General features: G+C 43.6%; 1 protein-coding gene across 1 annotated transcript in view; it reads left to right on the top strand.

The window, feature by feature from the left end:
- SLC25A38 (solute carrier family 25 member 38) overlaps nt 1–17,908 on the top strand; it is a 547,641-nt gene extending 529,733 nt beyond the window's left edge. The window contains exon 7 of the mRNA XM_069654371.1: nt 16,901–17,908. Coding sequence (XP_069510472.1) covers nt 16,901–17,023 — 123 coding nt within the window. The 3' untranslated portion in view covers nt 17,024–17,908. The remainder of the gene's footprint in view (nt 1–16,900) is intronic.
- The last annotated feature ends 4,865 nt before the right edge of the window (nt 17,909–22,773 follow it).

The following is a 22,773-nucleotide window of genomic DNA, read 5'->3' as shown; positions in this document are numbered from 1 at the left end:
AACTGCATCTGAAAATAAATATGGATGCGGCGGATAACGCAGGACGCCTCATAGGAGAGGGGACGCTTATTAAGCGGCATGCCTGATTTAGGCAGTCAGGGTTTAAGCTAGAGACTCAAGCAACCCTCTTAAACATGCCAATAGAACCAAACGTTTAATTTGGGAAGGCTGTAGAGGACCAAGAGTGCCAAGGACGAGTACGACACTCAAATCTCTTGGGCAGTTAACAAACAGGCCTTATTCCCCACAGGGTTCCCCAAACTCTAAGAGATTTCTGGGCCAAGGCGCACAACGTTCCTCGGGCTACTCACAAGGAGGACAGTCCTAGACCTGGGGCCATTCACAGGGCCAAGGTTCCTCGTCCATCTTTCACAGAGGGAATAAAAGAGGTAGAGGCAGAACCTCACATGGCAGAGGCTCAGCTCCTCCAAAGCAATGGCACACCGTTTCAGGTCCCCTCCCATGCCACTCTCGTAAGAGGCCGAATCACGCAATTCACCCACGCATTGGAGGGGATAACATCGGACAAGTGGGTGTTGTCCATCATAACAGGCGGGTACTGCATCGAGTTGCTTCAGAAACCACCATACCGGCCGCCAAGACAAAAGAAACTAACAGCAGTAGAAACAGCCATGCTGCTGGAGGAAATAAAGGTGCTGCTCGAGAACGTGCTCCCACCCTTCCTCCCCTACTGGAGTAGAAGGCGCATTGATGTTTTCATGTTTCTGGGTTATCACAGATTCTGCTTTATCACATCTGTACTCGCGCTACACTTCATGCAACCTCATGTCAGAAACAATCTGAGGCACCTCGACGCGTGAAGGACCATGGGTACAGTACACGTCACTCTAGGGATATTATTAGTAATCACACCCTGTCGATGTCCGTTTTCGAGTTTCGAAAACAAATCTTCCACTAGATGTCAGACTATGCAGAGCATGTGAATCTGAGCAGATACAAGCACCAGAAATACGATTGCAGTGAGTAATGTATCCCATACATGTCTTGAGGAGACCCAGGCCACCCCAATAACACAAATGTACATTTCAAACATTTTGGTGGCTTTCCAATAAATGGAGGCCAGCCACACTCCTGTTTCGTGGGACATAAAAAGCATTGTGGATTGAGGTGTTTGGCAGACTCTCGCCCAGTCTAAATCAGTTTCCATTCAAATATTGTTGCCTTTGTGAGCTCTGAGCCAGAGCACATGCAGGCAAGAGGCTAAAGAACTTTGTTCCTGCTATGAAAATCATACAACAGTAACAAAACCATTCTCCAAATACCGGACTTCAAAAACACCAGGCATCGATTTTGCTCCTGCTCCAGGAGCAAATGACTACCGTTATGATAAAATAGTTACACCGACCGTGGACAGCCACATTTAAGGGAAAGAGAATACTTACAGAGGGACACTGATGGTGCACATTTGTAGCACCCCTACCCTTATAGCCAAATTGTAAGTGATTTCAACCCGGCACTCCACCTAAGTCAATGCCTAGCGTGTGATGCACAGTTGGAACCCTTAATTATATTTATTGTTGTCTAAGAGTTCTTTTATTTCTGAATGATGTACCCTTATATCACGCCCTTCTCTTTGAATCCCCCCCTGTCTCACTGAACCAGGAAACAGGCTGTTTTGCAAAGTTAAAAGATTTATTTTGAGAATTTGAACAATATATATATCACACTTTTATGAATTTGAACAATCGCTAGATATCACACTATTAATATTTATACAATGATTAGCATTGGTTGATATCATAAAAATCAACAATCTTTTTAATCAGAATGAGTATGGATAAGAAAAATAATGCAGCATAGAATACAACTTTGTGTGGGTTCAGTCAATGCAGCACAGCAATAATACTTTTGTGTGTTCAATCAAATGCAATGTAATCACTCTTTCCCCCTGATACTACTCAATCCCCCCTAATATGCACTATAGAGATGGAAGGAGAGAAAACAGGTTTCAGGAATATACAATCTCATCCAATACAGTTTCAATCCCAATTCCCCACCAGCAAGTTGAGAGAAACAGGAATGATTTCAAAACAGGTCAAATGCTTTTGAATGTGGTTTTGAATGAATGGGAAAAATACTGAATTTAATTCTCTAAATTGGATTCAAAACTAGTGGGAGCCGCTTTGGATAATTCCAGATAAACACTAGCAATGATGATTGGATAACTAGCAGATTGAAAACTGAATTCTGAGTTCAGATGCAAAGAATAGCTGTTTTACACGTGTTGAAATTGAGCCAAATGCAGATTCGCAGCAAACTTTTCACCGCGCGAGAAACGCGATTACAGAAAAACTATAAGAAGTTGAGATTCGTTTGAAAGCTGAGGATGTTAGCTTCAATCTGACACTTAAATTCTGTTTCTAGCATGTACGGTATGGAAGTTACGAAGGTTTTAGTAGAGGTCGTTTTTTTTTAGAAAGAGTCAAGATTTCAAATGAAAGATGCGCTTTTGAAATTACAAACAAGAATTTTCTGTACACTAAGGAGGCTATGAAGATGCAAGATACCCAACGGGACAGTCACCAGATCAGGGCGCCTCTGTTCTGACTTTTGCCCGTCGAGACACTTGTCTTTCTTCAGCAAATATATTAGCGCAAATATTATATTATCACTACCATTAACAAAGAACTATATGGATGAGGGAAAGATTCAGCAAAAACAAAAGAGATTCTAAAATGCAGTTCTGGATATGACGGAATGATTTGGATAAGATTACTTAAGGATAAGAGATTGGCTATGGACAATTCTATGCTAGATACTCACAACTATGGTTTGGAATAGGCCCGTCAAAGGATTTGGACTGGAATTCTGCTAGCCCACCGGACAGGATTCAGGCACCCGGTTCTGCACTCAGCACGGCACTCTGGTCTCTACATGGCCTCTGAACTGGATCGGACGGGTTGGTTCTGGGTTACAGCTATCAGGTTACAGCTCTGCTCTACTGGTATGGATCTCTGGGTTCTATCAAGAGTTCTTGGCAAGAAGCAGAAACAGCACAGCCAGGCTGTTCAATTTTTGGTGTGCCCCTTGGAAGTCTGGGGGTTAAAATCAGGTTTCAAGATTTTAAAGGCCAAACTGAGAAGGGTTCAGCTTTGGAATTGGGCCTTCTGCTTTCAGAGTTCTAGTGTCTTGGATCTGGGTTCTCCTGCAGAGTGCTTCGCCGAAAATCAGTTGATGGGTGAATGTGTGCGTCTCTCTAGGTCCTAAACAGTCCCTATTTATGTACTTCCCAAAGTGGTGGGTAGGCTAAATTATACTAAGCACACCCTCTAGGAATCATATTGGTTAGAGTCTTTCCCCTCTCCTGATTTGAGAAGGAAATCTAGTTTCCTAGTGATGCTGCATTTTACAACCCAGGGAGTACCTCCCCCCTGGTTTCCGTACAGTAAATCTATTTTCCACATAAATCATATTTACAATATCACCAACTTGCTAATAATACATATTCACATTTCAAATTTAGTAGGGCACGTATCCGTCCGAGTCCCCACTCAGTGAGAGCTTTAGTTCCAATTTTACAGTTTTTCACGCTTTTGGTTGGGTACCCAGTGTCAGATCCGTCCACATTTTTCTCCATACATGCGCATGACATCTGGGCATAATCCTGTAAACTTTCATATTCCTAGCATTATCACAATTGCTACAACATCCAAAGTTCGGTAGTTTAGTCGCTGAACATCGCACAGAGTGCAGAATAGTTTCAAACGGTGAGCAGCATTTTCATATCAACAACCTCTAATTTACAGATTTTTACACATTATTCACAGTTTTCTATGAGTCTTTTTCAAAAAGATATTTTCTTGTAATCTAAGATAGACAAATCTGTCTGGTCCCGCCCCCAGAGTTTGATGGGCCCAGAGCAGTCCAGGGCTCCCTTCCTGCTGGCATTTGGTTTCTGTTGACACCCAAATTTGCATTTCCTTTCAGTCCAGTAAGCCTATTGTCTCTCTCCCAGAGAAGCAGAGCAAACCCCCTCCTCATTTCATTAGCATTTAAATGATAGTTCCTGGGCAAAGAGGAAAAGGGAGGCACCCTTTGTTGGAGCAAACTGTGGAATGTGCTTTTGAAGTCCAGGGTGGCTGGCCTCATTTCACTGTAAAACACATTGTTCAAACTTGTCTTTTGCTAAACTAAAGCTTACATTTTCAACAAATATACCCACAGATCTCTTCATTCCAGTCTTTTTAAAACATAGAAATTGAATTGTAGCAACCTATATTGCTTTTGATGGCAAGGCTCTTCTTTTCCACAATTTGATTTTAATACACAAGTTTTAAACTGCCAGTATAAGTAAATGACAGCTTTGACACAGGCAGGCGGCGGTACTGCGCCCATATTCTGACATATATTTTCAGGCAAGCACCTTTTGAATGGAGATATTTTTGTGATGAAATGTGCTTCTGACATTGTGCTTAGGTGTATTCTTTAAATAAAGTGATATTTAACACCCAACAAGGATGTTGGATCTTTTCTGATGTTTGGGAACCACGATTTTGCACTTTCAACAGCCAAGGAAAAATGATTTTATAACACTTCTGGGTTTTTCTGGCAATGCAGCCCTGCCTTTTCAGGTAATTCCATTTCACTATGTGGGCAGCCCAATGACAGGTTTTGGTAGTGTGGTCTCCGGTTCCACCACTGACACAGGCAAAATGGATTGGTGGCCTATTTTTCAGGTTTCCCTGCGCACTTCTCAGAGATTTGTAGCGCATAGAGCTTTTTGGCGGCCATTCTGTTGTTTTTGATGGAAGCAGCACACAGTGATGTTGCAGGGCAGAGGCTAGTGGGGCAGAACATCCCACAAAATGGACTGGAAGGGCAGCACATAGAACATTCATTTACGCTTCGGGAAAAAACGATTGTTGGCAACAATAGGTGGGAACAAAAGAAAATCCAGCAAAAGCCTACAGGAAAATATACAGATCTCTTTGAAAATATGTTCCCATTGGTTCCCTGTTAATATGGGACTTATGCAGCCTGAGGTCCAAGTTAAAAAAACGAAAGAACGGTCCAGGAAACTAGATGTGCCAGGATATTATTAGCAAACAAGCATAGTAAGGCAGGTGGGTGTCTTGTACGGAGCCTGCTTGTGCAGCCCTCCCCATCCGTGTGTTCAGAGAGAGATGAAAGTAGATAAACGTATGGGGTTATGACACAAAGGGATTACATGTACGTTTTCATTCTGCTGCAAATAGGAGCTGTACATATTGTGGATTCAATAAATTCCACCTTGCAGAAAGCATATGTTAAGGGTTTGGAGAGACTTAATATTAAATCCTGGCTGAGCTACTGATGTGTAAGGGGCTTAGGAAGGCCATATTTACTCAAGTGGGCATGCCTTGAAACCCCTATTCTATGTCAACATGCAGATACCACCATCATTCATTCAAAACCGCATTCTCCAGAGTTGGAGCTTTCATAGATTCAAATAATACATAGCATACTTCCCCAGCATCCGACTAGGAATCCTTTTTATCCATTTTGCCATACCAATTTCTAGGAAGTACAATTTAGCATTCGCTCTACCACAGTCCCTTTGCCCCCTACTAATGATCTGACTAGCCTAAACCCGACACCATGAAGCCATGTTTGGTTTTTGAGTTGGTGGTCTCTGGGAATACACAATTGTACTGGCCAAAACCTATTGGGTTCATATTATTGTTAGCTTAGTTACTAGTGACTGTGATGAATCCTGTGGAATCATCACTGATACCCAGCCCAAGGTCTCATCCCATGTGGCCAAGGGAAGGCAGTCGGTACCTGATCCTGGCCATGGGGGTGGTATTTTAAGGGAGGAACACATGGGAGGATATGTAGTGACCCCATCGGGGGGTATGCAGTATTCTTCCATTCCAACTGAAGAAGACCCTATAGTTCCTAAATTCCTGATGGCTTGTTGTCTCTTTAAAAATCCCTCTCATTGTAAACCCCTTCTTGCAAAACAATCCAAGTAGAATACCATTCATACTTCCTGTACACATGTGTGGGAAATTTAAACATCATGAACACCTGCAATTGAGGAGTGAACGTGAGGGAGAGAACTCCAGAGCGGGCGAAGCAGGAAGCAGTAGCGGAGTTAGAAGCAGACACCGGGAAACAGAACGCACTTGGAAGCATAGCGTACCAGAGAGGCGTGAGACTGGGAGAGGCACAACGGATGCATTTGTGGACATGCTGACGGACAGCAGCAGCGGGGCTGTTGGAGACACGGCCTTGCTGAGAAGCAAGAATTCCACCGGCAGATTAATGCTTAGCCGGCGAGAGAACTGAATAAGGGTCTGCAACGAAGAGGAAGCTTTCCAAAAGTAAAAACTTTGCTGCATCAATGTGCTGCAATTCGGAAACGCCAGCCAAACACTGGTGAGTCTGTTCATAGAGGTTAGGGAACGCCGGGGCGTGTCGAAAGGCATATTGACCATGAACATTTATTTAGAATACCAACCAAGTAGCTTAGAAAGCCAGCATTTACACAAGTCCTCATACAAGAGAAGTCAATATGGGGAAAGTTGGAGTAAATGTTATCAACAGCAAATGAACATTAACAAAGAAGTTAAAAGGCAACATTTGTACAAGTGTTCATATATAAGATGTCAATCGGGGAAATTTGGAACAAGCATTGCCACAAGCAAAATGAATACCGGTGAAGAGGTTAGCAGACAGAACTTGTACAAGTCTCCATATATGAGATGTCAATATGGGAAAAGTTGCAACATGTAATACCTAAAGTCAAAACGGTATGAACAGTGAAGGAGGACAACTGTGTTATACTGAAAGAGAACATCGTAGAAAGTCCTGGTGAAAGATGCACATCAGGCAGTGAGCCTTTGGGAGAAAGATACCTGGCAGAGGAGTATACCAGGGGATCTACAACACCCACAGAGGGATTCCTGGAAGGGGAGTATACCAGGTAATCCAGTTTGAATATGTTGAAGAGAACTTTGTAAGACGTCCTGGTGAAATCAGTACATCAGGCAGTGAGCCCTTGGGAGAAAGATGCCTTGCAGGGGAGTATACCACGGGACATGCAAAGCCCAGAAAGATTCCTGGCAGGGTAGTATACCAAGAAACTCTCCTCAAGAAAGTATTGGGTGAAAGAGACATTTCTCCTCATTTCTTGAGGAGTCATTGTTTGAAAAGATGCGTTCAACAATTTTGCCATCCTTTAAAAGTTGTTGTGTAAAAGAAACACTTCTGCAAGTTTTCAAAAGACATTTTTGCCATCCTGAAGAAAGTGTTTTTTTTGCTAACTTTGCAAAAGAAGTTTTGCCATCCTGAAGAAGGTGTTGTGTGAAAGAGACATTTTTGCTAACTTTCCAAAAAGACATTTCCGCCTTTCTTAAGCAATCATCAGTTGAAAAGAATGCTATTCTACCTAAAACAGTCCGGGGCAGGAGAATCGCCGCCTGGATTCAAGGGTTATTTGGTGAATTTTCACATGTTTTTTTACAATTTTTTTGCAAAATCAAAACCGAGACACTTACCTTACACTTTGATTGTTTATTTTAGTGTGAGAGTCAGGTAAGTTTTGGACACAAGGACAGTTTGCATAATTTTGACAACGAAACACAGACTGATTTTTAGTTTTAGTTTCCTTTGGCAGGAAAACTCTCTTTAGGATAGGGAAAGAAAGGCCTTTATCCAACCCCTTTTTCTTTAATAAAGATGTTTATTGTTGAAAATATTGCAACTTTGTGTCCGCCTCTCATTTCCGACCCCTCAAATGACTCATTGACAGGGCCTTGTGTTTATCAGCATCTGGGAACTGGGTTTAACTCACAATAACCATTTGAGACCAGACCAGGAAACTCAATTTTTGATCTCCCCAGAAGAGTGGTCTAGATGGGAATCACTGCGTCAAAGGCATGCTATATTAGGACAATGCGTATGATTGTTGGTGCAGATGTGTCCCCTACCCCCAATCATATGCTCTGCCTTAGATGTGCTGATGTGTCACCAATCTCTAAGCAAGCAATCTGCCTTAATTGCACTAATGCGCCCAAAAGCCCTATACACGTAAATTGTGTTGATGTTCCCACAAGTACTATGCAAGTGACCCACCTTAATGGGGCTAATGTGCCTAAGCTAGTGATTTGTTTGAATTTTACCTATGCGCCCCCGAGCTCCAAGCTTCTGACCCACCTCTATTGTGCTGATGCGCCTCCAATCTCCAAACATGTGTTCCGCCTTAGATGCGCCTCCCTTATCCCACTTCCCCCCTACTTAGTTCCTACCTCCCCATCTCAGCTATTGCACCCATGGCCCATAAGCCTAGCCTGTCTCTGGCAAACCACACTCTACTTCCAACAGCCAGTTCAACCCTTGCTAAGTCCATCCTCCATTCTTTCCCCAATTCCATTCACTGCCTGGTACTCACACCATCTTCCAAAAGCTACCACAACAGCGCCAACAACTCCACATCTACGTGCCCCCATGCAAGACGCGAACGCCTTTCCCAGCTCTGTTCGCACCACCCCCTCTACTCACCACCACCACCCTGCTGTATCTTGAAGCGTGCCTTAATTAATGCACGCTCACTCACAGCTCACGTCTTAGACATCCATGACCTCATCGAACTCCATGATCTTGACATTTTAGCCATCACTGAGACCTGGCTACATGATGCTGCAGGCTTTGCCCTCTTCATCGCCATTCCTCCCAACTATGCCATCCTCTGCAACAACAGAATTGTGCAGAAAGGCAGTATCATCTTCAACAATTCCCTTCCCATCCACATCGTACCTACCTACCACCCTCCTCCCAAACTGCCAGTCTCTCACTGCCAAAATTGCACTTACTCCCACATCCACCGTCTCGCTACATGTCATCTACAATCCACCTGGTCCATACGACCACCTTCGAAGAGGACCTATGTCAGCTCCTCCTGACGAACCTCAAACCTAACTCCAAAACCATTGCCCTGGGTGACCTCAACCTCGGCTACGCTGCTCCTCTTGGTAAAGACGCTGCATCCCTTGCCAAATCCATTGCCGCCCTAGGCTACTGTAAAAGAAATCCTCAATTCCACGCATTCTCTTTGCTGCATCCTGGACTGGCCGCTCAATCACAATTTTAGCACCACAATCCTGTCCAACACCCCACATGTGTGGTCCGAGCACCACTTTATCAAATCGGCCCACATTATCAAATCTGCAATCCTCCCAACACCAACCAACCTCCCAATCAAAGTGCAATCTCACCAGCAATCGCCCATTGCCACCTCTTAACAATCTGGCCCCCCTCAAACAGCACCTTCCGAAACGCTCCAAAAGGTCACACTGCTGGTACATCCCTGAATTACACACACTGCATTCGGAGAAACGCACCACTAAAGCCATCTGGAGTAAACGCCACACAGCCTAAAATAAAGTCCACATCTTAGCGATCTAAAAAATCCTACAAAAAGCGATCCAAGCTGGCAAGGCCTCTGTCTACAACTTGTGCATCTTGAACACATACTCTAATTCCTGCAAACTTTTCACCATACTTTGCAAGCTGAAATCACCAGCACCCCTCTACCATCATCAAGAAAGACAGCTGGTGTAACAACGTTGAGAAGGCACTTCTTGACAAAATTGCCTCACTGCAGTATAAAATACAGCTCAAGCTATCATCCGTCAATGGGCCACCCAAGCCCATTCTCAGCCTTTGGAGATCCGGCTAAATTCCTAGACAAGGCACCAAAACTAACCTGTTGGACCTCAAGAACTTGCTCGCCGACGCCAGCGAAGAGGGAAACCTTTCCATACTTATGCTCTTGAATTTGCCACTGCATTTGATCTTGACCACTCTACACTCTGTCACCACCTTGCGACCTCTGCGGCCTTCTCCTCAGATGCCACTAAATGTGTTGCATCCTTCCTTCAGACTGTGCTTCCAAAGTCTTCTCCACCAACCATTCCTCTACCCCCACTGCCTCCGCATCTGGAGTCCCTCCGGGCTCCTGTGTTTTTCCTGCCCTCTACAATGTCTATACTAAACCCCTCTTCGACCACCTTGAGTCACTTCACGTTAAGTACACAAACTATGCTGATGACACACAGATCCTCATTCCTCTCACCGGCAACCACCTCCTCGACTCACAAAACATCATTGTCATCTATGAAATCATTCAAACCTGGATGACCACCCACCGCTGGTGTCTCAACGATAGCAAAACGGAACTCCTGCTCGTAGGCAATGCTGCCCACCTTGCCAAACTGAGCCCATCCTACCACTCTTTTATCGTTGACAATCGCACCATTCTCAACTCACCTGCTGTGAAAGCAATCGTCTACCTTGATGCCACCCTGAATATGACGCGCCACATCAACGCAGTTTCCTCCTCAGCAGCATACACCACAAAACTCATTCATGCCGCAGACCCTTCCTCTCCACCAACAACTTCCTCTCCGTCGCTCGCTCACTTATCGGCACCAAGCTGGACTATTGTAATGCGCTCCTCGGAGGCACCTCCAAGAAAATCCTAAATAAGCTGAAAATAATCCAAAACCATGCCCTTTGGGCTGCCCTTGACTTTAACGAACGCTACCATGTCTCTACAGCAAGAAACATTGGACACTGGCTACCTGTCAAAGAAAGAATAATGTTCAAAATACCATCTCACACCGATGCCTCTCTGATACTGCCCCTAGCTACCTTTCCCAGAGGATTTCCCATCCAACCACCACCGGACCGGCACGTACTGCCTACTCCAACAGCCTTGTTATTTCCAGGTTCAAGCGCACCAAAGCCAGAGTTTCCAGCTTTCTTGTCATCGCAGCCACACTTTGGAACTCGCTCCGCCCAGTCTTGAGAGCTGAACACTCCTACAGTCTGTCCCGGAAGCAGCTAAAGACCAACCTGTCCAACTAACGACATTTAGCACCTGCTACGACTCCTCCACCCCTTGTATATATGTGTGTTTTATCCTATAACTTGCTCCTTGTATACACACTCGTTCCTGTAACTAGCGCTTAGACAGGCATGGGTTACGTGCGCTCCTATAAATAAATGGAGAGCTCACACCACTCTGATAAAGAACTAGGACTCTTTGTTGTAGGAAGACAGGAGAAGCGGGTGGAGTAGGGAAGCCTACGAGGGGACTTTCCAGTAAAACAGGGTTCCACCAATTTAGCATTTCCTAGGGCTCCCAAACCACCTGTTGCCTCTCCCCAGTTCCTGTAGACAAAGCCCTCTGGGACTGACCTCATCAAGCAGAAGATTCTGAACGTAACAGCCAGTGTTGCACTTAAGTTAACCCCAAAGAAGAGGGTCGGGATGTGGAATTTACTGTATAAAATAAAATGCCTGAACTATACATCCCGAGTGTTGAGTTGTCTGTTCATCTCTCAACCATTAACAAAGGGGTTTAAGATAGCCACCTCATTGGGAGGGGTGAAAGGGACATAAATGTGGTTCATTTGCTGCCGAGGATTCACGTTCTAATGATACGGACATACTCTACACATGTGACTCTATGAAAGATTGTGTTCGCAGGTAAGTAATTTTTATTTTCAAAGAGGTTTTCCCGAAGTACCCAGGGACAAGACAAACATGAAACATGCATTACTGAACTGAATCACTCAGAAACATATTTCCTTTTACTACCAAATACTGCTTAGGTGAGAACACACAAAGGCCAACAGTGTCAACAACTGCAACTGGATAAACAATGCATTCATAAATATAGATCTGGAACATATAAATATAACCATATGCTCAAACTCGATACTGTATTTTTGTTCACTGTATAACACTTGGCAAAACTACACAGAATGAACCCGGTGTTCATATGTAATGATGGCAGCTCTTTGGTTCACATAATGGCAACTTTCCAGAAGATGCACGTTTTCGACAAAACTTTATATCCGATGCCCATAAATAAAGTTAAAGGAGTGAAGCCAAATATCCCTATTCGATGCAGACCTACAAGGCCTGGATACGTAATTCCCTCTGACCCTAATCCTTACAACTGTTGCACCAGTCTGTGAAAATGGAGATGATCCACCAAAACATTTTATTTTGGTTATTTCAGCATAAACCTAGCTTAATAAGCAACATAGCGCTGTACATTGGTAGGGGCTAGATGGTTACATAATTTATTGCTGGCAACTATCATTTAGGGTAGCATGGAATAGTTAACATTTACATTTAGTGTGGAACAGGGATGTATTTTGTTAAGGGTGGTCCTCAGGAATGATACTGGGCTGGTTGGTTCAGGGGAGAGTATCTTTTAGGGTTTGAAGGTGTTCCTTGAATAAGGGGACCTGGATTTGTTTTCTGAATTGTATTAGATTGAGTGCAAGTCTGATGTTGTTGGGTATGACGTTCTGCAGTCTTGTGACCTAAATCGAGAAGGCTGGGGGGATGTACAAAAGGTGGAGTAGATTGAGAAAATTATTTGCACCTCCGATACAGGTAAGATCAAGGGAAATTAATTTGTGGAACAATGCAGAGGTATCTTCAGAAAACAAAAAACAGAATAGAGGATTGAACAGGATCATCAAAATGCAAATAACCTAGCACTGTAAACCCCAGTCCATGTCTAAGTGCAAGTGATATTAACCACTCCACTCTCCTTCTCTAGTTAATTGTGTGTTTTTAAATATTTTTGTGTCGTCGTTTTGCTTCTATTATTTTCTTATTTTTATTCCTCTGCAAAATCTAGGTGAAAATTGTATTAAATTATGTTTTACTCCAAAAGGAGAATGGGAATAATAGGCCAGGGTATCAGGTAATATTATCCCCATAAATAATGTCACCATATATATATGGTCGCCGGGAAACGGCATAGGCGAAATAATTTATGGGGATTATTTATGGGGTGTCCCCCGCTCCCTTTAAAAAAATGAGGTTTCCGGGGTTGTCCCCCCCCAGATTGCAAGGGTTAATATTGCCGCAAAAAAAAGGCGCCATTCTTGTATGGCAACATTTTTACGGGGATATTAACACATGGAACCTAGGCCAGTAGGTGGACCAGGTTCTGTTACTGATGTCTGGATACGAATTTTGCGCTTTTATGTGGCACATTGAACAACGTCCTGTTGAATCAGATTTGTATAGGTCAGACATTGTTGACATGTATTCATGTAGGACCTACCTTCCCACCTTGAAGTCTTACTTGAATATAAACTGACTTGTTGTTCCCTACACCTTTCAGGCTTTTCCTTCAGGTATGGAGTATTAATCCTACCTTGGATTTAAAGATTGTTCTTTCCCTGTTGCTTCTTGCTTCATAAACTGTACCATTCCTTGTCTTCAATAGATTTGAAGTTTGTAACTTGGTAAACTGCCTTCCTGGTGGTTGTAATCAATGGCAGCAGGTTGAGCGAGATCCATGTTCTTTGTTGAGAGGATTCCCTTTCTGATTTTTCACAATGATACAATGGTGCTTCTCACACAGCCTTCCTTTTTTTTCCCCACAGTGGTTCAAGAATTTCAGCTTAATCCAGAAAGAAACCTGTCAATTTGTTTCCCTATTGTGGAAGTTGAGCAGAAAGATCCCTTTACAGTCTTCAGGCCAACCGAGCTCTGAATCTTTACCTCGCTTGTACAACAGAGCTGCAAGTTTCCAAACACTATGTTGAGGTCATAGATGAGAGGATAGAGGATGGGGGCTGGGAGATCCTGGGGGAAGGGACATCCCCCAGCTCTGCAATGCTCATCTCGGTAGTGGTACCTGAAGGGGTAGGCAGGGTGGACCCTCACCCTCCAGGAACGTCACCCCCATGGACCTGTAGGCAATACCTAGCCTTTTATCTCATGATCATGTAGCCCTGGGGTCCTAATTCGTGGTCCATGACATACGAGTTGCAGGCAGAGAAAAGAAAACTGTGAGGCATGGAGGGTGGTGTTCACAAGACTATGGTCACAAGGTTCTGTGGGGCGCAGGTTAGCTTTAGTGTTTGCCCGATGACAGCAGAGAGGGTGCATGCAAACTTTACTAGAGGATGCTGCGAGTGAACCCTGCATTAAGCTAAGGGAAATCGGTCAGTTCCAGCAAGCAGAAACGCACACAATCGGAGATACTCGGCTGTTACAGTTGGGGAGTCAGTTGGCGATGACGGTAAATCCTTCCTACTTGAAGATGGCAAACAGCCTTTTTTCATCCCTCTGTTTCGTGGTTCAGCGGCTTAGCCTGCAGCACAATAAAAAGCACATGAGGAAAAGCATAGTTTTCTGACGGCCCGGTTCATCCAAAGCTTGCTCCTAATTTGAGCAGAGCTGTGTCTGGCTTTTCGTCATCGCAAGCCCCATTATAAAAGCAGAGACAACCAGAATGAGTGTGTGCGAGCCAGAAGATTGTTGGTTAATTTGGAGAAAAGCGAGTGGAGGAAAAAGGTGGGAGAGCTTGGAGCAGAGTGACTGCGTGCAATTAAGGAGGAGGTAGAGTGAAAGGAATAAAATGGGGGGAGAAAAAACATCAGAGAGGTGATGAAGAAGTACATAGCAAAGAAAGACGGAGTTGGGGAACGTCAAATAAGAGAGAGAGATGAGTGAACGAAATTATTGGGGAAAAGAAGGGCTAGCAAAAAGGCAGCAGATACGCAACCGGTAGATGGAAGAGAAGAGCCAAAGATTGGGGGAAAAGAGGATAAGGAGTTAGAGCGCTTCAATCTCTGGACCAGAGATGTACTTAGCTGGTGGGGTGGGGCCCGAGTTAAGCAGAAGAAACCGCTCTAGGGGAGGTGATTCCTACTTCAGCCCAATGTTGAGAGGACATATTTCCATGAACCCACGGGAGGGGAAAGATTCCAGTACCCTGGAGACCAACTGTTCATCCAGTGCCTAACTAACTGCCTATGGTATCGAGGTGGTGATACTTGGTAGCTGTGTCCAGGCGGGCCATCGCAAATCGTTGAAGACCGTTGCACCAGCCATGAAAAACAGAGCTAAGAAAGAACTACTTGGGGCACTTTAAATACCTGAGACTGTGCATGGCTGTTTAATTCACCCAAGAAGGCAATCCTCAACTAGGGAAAAATGTGTAGGACTGAGGACTGCTGGCACAAAGAAAGGATAGGAGTTGTAAAATATCAGCCTGGATGTTCAATGGTATAGGTGGTGATGGCTTCCAGCACATGTTGGGTAGTTTAGTCTCTTACATCTGTGTGTTCTACAGTCCGAGAAAGTGTACCCCCCTTATAAAGGTGTGCAAGCATACTATGTGAGAGATAAAGCACTGTCAATCACTTTTTTTCTTTTTACCTGTATCCCTACTCTATTGTCACAGGCTCCAAGGTGGCTGCCCAATACAGCCAACGAAATATATGTAAATGTTTGGCTCCAATTTCATTTTTTTGCAGGATCTTGCACAATTATTTACCATCCTCTCATTCATTAGGACAATGGAGGGCTTTATAATTTCCCACAAATATGGAGGCCAGGGGACGAAACATAGGAGTAAGTAACAGATACTGACCATAGTCCCCTTTCCTCCCTATGACGCTGTCTTCACATCCGATAACAGAAGTCCAATCATATGACACTGATCAAAGGACTTCCGTTTAAGTCCTGGAGAATGCCTAAGAAAGAACCTTTGCATGGGGCATAGTTGTGCATGCACCACAGCACTTCTTTTTTTTAATTAATGGTGTTGTGCAGCATGCTTTGGTCTCATCGAATTCCCTGGAATGATAGCCCATAAGTGAAGAGGAAAAAGAGCTTTCGTCTAAGAGGACAGAAGTCACTGTTGTCCGTAACTTTTGCTTTACTCTCAATAGTGGCTCTTGACCTTGTATTCACTAGTCCTATTCTGGAAATTCTGCTCAACATACATCTGCTTGCCCTGTCCTCTTGTATGGAGAGAACAGGGCAGATGTGTAGAAGTTGACATTCATCTAAGAGGGGTCATGTATAAGTGCCAGTTGTCCCTTTTAAAAGTTTGTACTTTTGTCGTACAAAAAATAATATCCCAGTATGCTGTTTTGAAGGAGTGAAATCTTGTAAGCCCCTAGATAGGAAGACAAGTGACTACCGGAAAAGGAGAGGTAAAAGTTAGTTCTTGAAGAAGGATTTACTGCTCTTTACTAAATTGTGCCTTGCAGCCCACCCTTCTGGCTGCCACTTCTCGGTGGTTGTGAAAACATTAAAAAGACATTTTATTTGAAGCGGAGAGGGATAAGCAGTGCATAATGGTTGTATTCCTCCATTTCCCACTCTGCCCCATTTTCCAGCAGTGGGAAGGCAAAGGAGGGGCACAGAGCAGAGGCAAGAGCACTGCTGTTTTGACCTACATCATCTTGGCAGTGCACCGTGTTTTATGCCTGCACAAGGAATACGCCCAGTTTTACTCTTCAGTATTCCATTATGCCTTGTGTACGTGTAAAATTGCATGTAGGGGATGGTCCTCTGCATGAAATTTGCATTGAATAGAAAATGATCCCTGGTGTTAGAAATTTCTTTTTCCGTTTCGTAAATGGTTCAGACAACATAAACAGTTTTTCAGGATTTTATTTGGCAATGAGAAAGCTATTGAAACTGGAGAACTGCTGTTGTTTTTAACTTTTCCTACACAAGCATCTCTAATATATGTGTACTGATGTTTAGGGGTCAGCGTCCAATTTTCATTTTGAAGGCTCTGAAATTGGCTTTTTCTGTTTGGATGAATGTGACGACAATAAGGTTAGGAGAAGAAATATTTTTAAAAGTGAATCAGGATCTCGGATGGTTCTAAATCTGTATAGGATACAATTTCTAGAGAGTTATTGTTACAGTTAAGTAGCTCATCCATCAGTTTAGTTTTGAGGTCATTTAATGCGATAGCAGGTGGAAGACTGATGTCACTTTCTGTGACATGATCTTACATTCAGTGTTTGGTATGACTGCCATAGGTTTAGGTTTATGTAGTACCTGTACTGATTGACTGTTTTTTTCTTGTATTTTTCTAATACTTTGGCAGGACTCTGGAGTGCTTGGCTTCTTCCGAGGTGGTGTTCCCCGTGCCCTACGTAGGACCCTTATGGCAGCCATGGCCTGGACTGTGTACGAGCAGTTGATGTTCAAGATGGGACTAAAGTCGTGATGCCTGTAGCTAATGATGAAAGGGTCTTCGTGAGACCTGAATGGGAACGCCTAGCTTTTACTCTCTTCAGTCCTCTCTGCAACTGGAGCTTGGGGGAGTAAAGCACAGCCTTTGCTGTGGAGCAGATAGCTTCATACCAGCCAAGTGGACACAAACCTAAAAACTGCTGATGGCATTGTTCCTATATTACATTTCATATGTTGTGGATCATTCCAATAGAGGTTGATTTTAGGGTCATGGAGGGTTTGAAGATTTGTACTGGGCACTTTGCTGCTAACCCTGCTGGAGCATTCAGTGGGACTTAAATGTCCAGAGCTCTTTAGCCCTTCGCATTGAACGGAAGGCACCGCAATGCACATTGTGACTGATGAAGGTGGTAGGTAAAAATAGACACTACTTCTTAACCTGAAGCTTATAAACACCCTACCAGTGTGCTGAGATCGAAGTTTTCCATACTTGTACTAAACCTCAAAGAAGATGAAATGTGGACCATTGCTCTGTTATTTATGTCCTACCAGCCTGGCTGCACCTGGAACCCTTCCAGGAAGGGAATATTGCACTCCAGTGGCCATAGTGCCTATATGTGGTCACTCTTTTCAATGTGTGGTTAATGGAAGAAGTATGGGTACCAGCCCAAAAAAAATGTAGTTTTGTTTTTCTTTTTGGGTAGTGTTCTGAAACCAATGAATATACATCTCGGGTGACCCTTGTGAAACCCCATCCCTCCATCGGTGCTCCTCCTAAATTTTAAATCAATGACTGAGCAGACCTGTCGCTAGTGACATGGACGACTGTATGGACTCTGTTTTAATAAAATAACTGGTCTGTCACTGGTCCAGCGAAACTGTGTGCTTCTCTTAGCTTTAATTAAAGGATTGACCCTTATTACAACTAGTGACCGGATCTCTGTGCCAAGCCCTGACATCGGATTCCTCCTTTCCCTCCTCTTCCCACCCACAGCTCAGTGCCCAGGATACAGCAACACTTTCCCTAGTGATTGAGAGCTTTTAGCTCTCCCTTCGTTTAAAACCAAAGTCTAGTCTAAATTGCGGTGCTGATTTGGCACAACATAAAATCATATTAACGTTCTAATAAAGCTAACTTTAAGCCTTTCCACTCTATGCTTAAAGGAACTATCTAGTGTTTCTATTGTTATGTTACCCGTGTGTTGTAGCTTGCGACATGGGCCCTTGCCAGGGCTTCTAGGCACTTTACATTTTAGTGATGTGCAAGTCAGCTAGGATTTGTCAGGAGAGCAGAGCGGTATAATGATTGTTTCTAAAGCATGGCAGAAGTGGTAAAAAAATTCCAGCAGGTGTGAATCCTTGGAAGAGAAAAAAAATCCTCCCTATTTGCCTTTTGCTTTAAAGCATTGACCAGAGACAATAGGTTCTGTATATCAGGCAAGAGGATTTAAAAATAATCCTTTATTTGACTGCCAGCCAGTGAGGTTGATTTAGTGCTGGCGTAAGGTGAACTCTGCCTGGCAATTTGTGGAAAAATCTGGTAGCTGCATTCTGTTTTGTCTGGAGTGTTTTAATGGTATATTGAAGGGGACCCAGATAGGATGATTTGCACTTCTCCAGTTTATGAAAGTTGATAAAAGTATAGATTTGGGTGACCTAAGAACGTAATCCTTCTACGTGTTTTTAGGTTGAGAGAAGTACAGCTGTGTTACTTTATTTACAGCAGAAAGGGCAGCTCGTCATGCATGATTGACACTAAGATTGCCTACTTATTTGACTGCTGAGGGCAAACAAGGGCAAAGCATGGTCAGCAGAACATCAGATTTGGGTAGGGGTGGTGGATCCATAGATCATAACTTTGATTTTATTTGCATTAAGCATAAGCCTGTTATTCATCCACTCGACCATCGAACATGCAGCTTAAAAGCATTATATTACTTGCTCAAGGTCTAATAGCTGGGTGACAGGTGACCTCCGGAGAACTTCTCAAACAAGTGTGATTTGTGTTCCATTGGTTAAAAAAAACGATTTTATCCAATTCAGGGCCTGGTCCATTAAATGGGGGCATAGAAGTCAAGCAAGGAGGATGACAAAATTGATGTGTTAGATTCTGCTGACAGGTGTAGAAGTAACATGAGGGCCCAAAGACCATTGGTGTCTTCCATCCTCCTAATGGTATCTGACATGGCTGTCTCAACCATATCGTTTCCCTTGAAAGGTCTAAAACCCACTAATGGTCATTAAGTAGGGCGTCTTGCTCCATGAAGGATATGGGTTGTGTTGTGGCTGTCCTGAGTAGTTCATCTAGGAAAGGTAATCATAAAATAGGATGGAAAACGGGATCAGATGCATATTGAGAAAAATTCTTTCCTCTGATGTTGTCTCTTCTCCCCTAGGGGGAGCCTCTTCCCATGAGGTCAGGCAGCTTAGGCCGCTACCCGATAGTCCTCCTGGTGGTGGTACTCAGTGGATGGATCTCATGGGGAGGTATGCCCCATGGGACCAAGGACGACTGTCCGGGGAGCATGCGGTATGCCCAAAACATATCACCACCTCCCTCATCCTCTTACCCAATAGCGGGCTCTGTAAACCCACACCCTTCCATGTACCTAGGGTAGGCGATCTGACAAAGTACAGGGAAAAGGAAGAGTAGGCACTACCAATGTCATATGTGGAAACTGGGATGAAGAAGAGCACAAATGACCCAGTTGAGAAGAACATCCATACTAACATGAGGAAGAGCTACAGAGCAATGCAGAGTGCCCTGTGGAACCAAAATGAGCAGCCTAGACACCTTGGAACAAGCAAGTACGACCTGACAATAAAAAGGGAAGAAGGTATGTCTAATCTTTCCTGGAGGAGCCGTAAAGGCGAAGGAAGCACAGAGGCTGTCGGGGGTGCCAAGAAGGAAGCATCAATGTCTGACACTGGTTGGGGGAAGAAGAAAGGTCGAACAAACTGGTGGACAAAGACTCCTGGCATCCTCAATGTCGGAGAAGCACGGAGGAAGCGAACTGCTAGACGAGAAGGAGAAGGGACACTGCAGAGCAACGGCAGTACCGCGGAAGTCCTGAGCTGCCCCAGAAGTCCTGCGACTGCCTGCAAACACCCTGGAGAGTCCAGAGCCCTTGCGGACCACAAAGCAAGATATGCGGGTCGACAGAGAGGCGTTGGGGGGACTAAGAAGGTTATATGCAATACAACAGGGAAAACAAGATCGCCAATACAGGGTCTGGGACCCATACCACAGGAAAGAGACTCTCACATTATTGACCATCCGACAGTACTTGGAAGGAGAGTGAGACAATTCTATCCAGGCGGTCATTAAGAAGAGTTGTATGCAATACAACAGAGCAAAGAACATTACCAATACAGGGCCTGGGACCCACACCACAGGAAAGAGACTATCTCACACTGTTGGCCATCCGATAGTAATTGGCAGTAAAGTGAATCAAGTCTACCCAGGAGGTCATTAAAGAAGAAGTGCAAAGCGGGGGCCTGCACCCATATAAAGAAGATAATCGCTACTCTACATAATCACAGTACCTGGCAGGATAGTGAACCAGGTGGGCTGTGAAATGAGAAACCAAGGAATGGGAGTCATTCTCTTTGTCTTGTAAGAAGCCTAAGAAAGGCCAGGGGAAGGGAGACATTCCCCCTGGTGTTTGTGAGCATTGTGATAAACGCCAAGGGAAGGGAGGCATTCTCTTGGTACCAAGGTTTTGAGTTGTAACGTTGCTTTATTTTGTAATTGAGATTTTTGTCAATCTGGAACTTTGTGTGCTGCATTTGAAAAGAACTGCGAACGGGAGCCATTCCCTCAGGAAATCGTCCCTACAGACTACTGGCATGGAAGTTCACTCTTCAGAAGAAGGCAGCTATTCTTCTGCATTAAGAATCACCAACCTAATAGTTTAGTTAGACGTGTAAGGGAAAGAAATAGGTTTTGACACAGGACGGTGGACTTTTGATTGTGGACTTCCTGACATATCGTTAGTATTAAGTTGAGGCAGGTAAACCCCTCTTAGTAATAGTCAGATAGGGTTTTTCCTTTACTTTTCTCATGAATAAAAGTCATTAGCAACAATTATGCCTCCTGTGTGCCAGTCTCCTCCTTCCGCACCCATACGGAGATTAGAACTGATTAAAATTTGAGTTTGGAATGTAGTATAGTGGCTGAAAAAGTGGTATTGATAAGTGTTTCAGTTTATTTTTATATCTGCCAGGATTGGAAATTTAGATTATACAGCCTTTGCTGGAGAGATTTGGTTTGGGATATGGTCCAGGATGAAAAAGCTTACAATTAATTAGGGTATTCTGTATAGTCCCAAGAGGTATCAAAATCATCCAAGTCTGGATTAGGGCTCTGTTCATGATATGTTACGGCGAAGGGGGGCAACAGAGAACTCTAGAGGCAATGAAATGGTAACAAAACAGCTTTGTTGCAGTATATACTCTGGCAGAAGCAAAAAGTGAAAAGCAAGGTAGGATATCTCTGAAACCAAAGTGAGGGCAAGTGAACTGATAACTGTGGGGAATATTCAGAAGGCTCAGGACTAGACTGTGGTAAAGTCATTTTACATGGTCCGAGTTAAAACAATTTAAGAAATGCAGTACCGGTTGTAGGTCAGGATGTCTTGTGCTTTTCAGGGGAAGCCACAAAACTCCTGGTTCCTTGGGTTCAATATTATGCCCCTGCCTTTTGTTTGGCAAAATGTCTGTCAGCGCTGGGTTCCTTTGGCCGAAACTCAATTAGTCACTTTCAGGTCTTGGGTTTTAGGGTCCTGTGACTTGAAGACTTTCTTTTTTACAAGTCTCTCAGCAAAGGTTGGCTTCCCTAGGCTGTACAAGTACCATTGCAGTTGTCCTGGATGGGTTTCATTCTGCTGTCATGACCCCTTCCCACAACTGTCCAGCCCACACCCCATACCTCTTCATTCAGATACAATGTGTCATGTTCTTTCCTTCTCTTCTTCACAGGCGTGTCTCTTCCTCTGGGTCTTTCACAACCATGGTCGACATTTAGGGCCTAAGGGAGCCTATAGATTAGCAGTTGGTGGCTATACAGTAGGCATGTGTGGCATTGGTAGACTTCCCAGTTCCTCCAGATCCCATCTATTTTTTGTGTGTGCGCGCTTTATTGGTTAATTAAACCTTTTAACACTTGAAAATACATCAATTACCTGAGTATTAAAAAATGTTTAAAATAGTTCATTATCAAATCTCAATTCACATACATTCAAACTTCAATGCATTTAACAATTAACACTTCATAGTAAAGTTTTGATTTACATGGATTTACATGGTAAAACATACATAATTTCTGATTGTTGATCACGTTTTCTAATACATCAATAACATCACATATAACTCCTATAAATATCTAAAAAGTGTACATATTATTCATTATAGTTGTGTGAGGCCACAGGATAACCTTAAATTATAACTCACTTTTCATAGTTAACTTTTTGTCAATTACAGTCCACATATGATATAGAGTAAAATTCATGATGGTACTTTCATCCAAGTAAAGAAAACTGCATATTTGATCTGATTGGTAGTTCTCTATTTTTTATCTTCGATCATGGAAACCTTTAACATGCACGTCCTTTAAATTATTACATTTTGTGAGGAGATGTCTAGGTGTCTCCATCTTCTCACCACATAAGAAGCATAGACGCCTCTCATGGATTATATCCTTTCATGCTCCAATATGGGATAGTGTAGGTAATATCTCCAATCTAAGTAATAGGATAAGTCTTCTGACTCTGTGATCAAAATGGT

This window comes from Ambystoma mexicanum, chromosome 3q, assembly GCF_040938575.1.
Source record: "Ambystoma mexicanum isolate Mex_15411 chromosome 3q, UKY_AmexF1_1, whole genome shotgun sequence".
Lineage (NCBI taxonomy): Eukaryota > Metazoa > Chordata > Amphibia > Caudata > Ambystomatidae > Ambystoma > Ambystoma mexicanum.
Note: the sequence above shows the minus strand (reverse complement) of the source record. Positions and strands in the feature narration are given on the sequence as shown.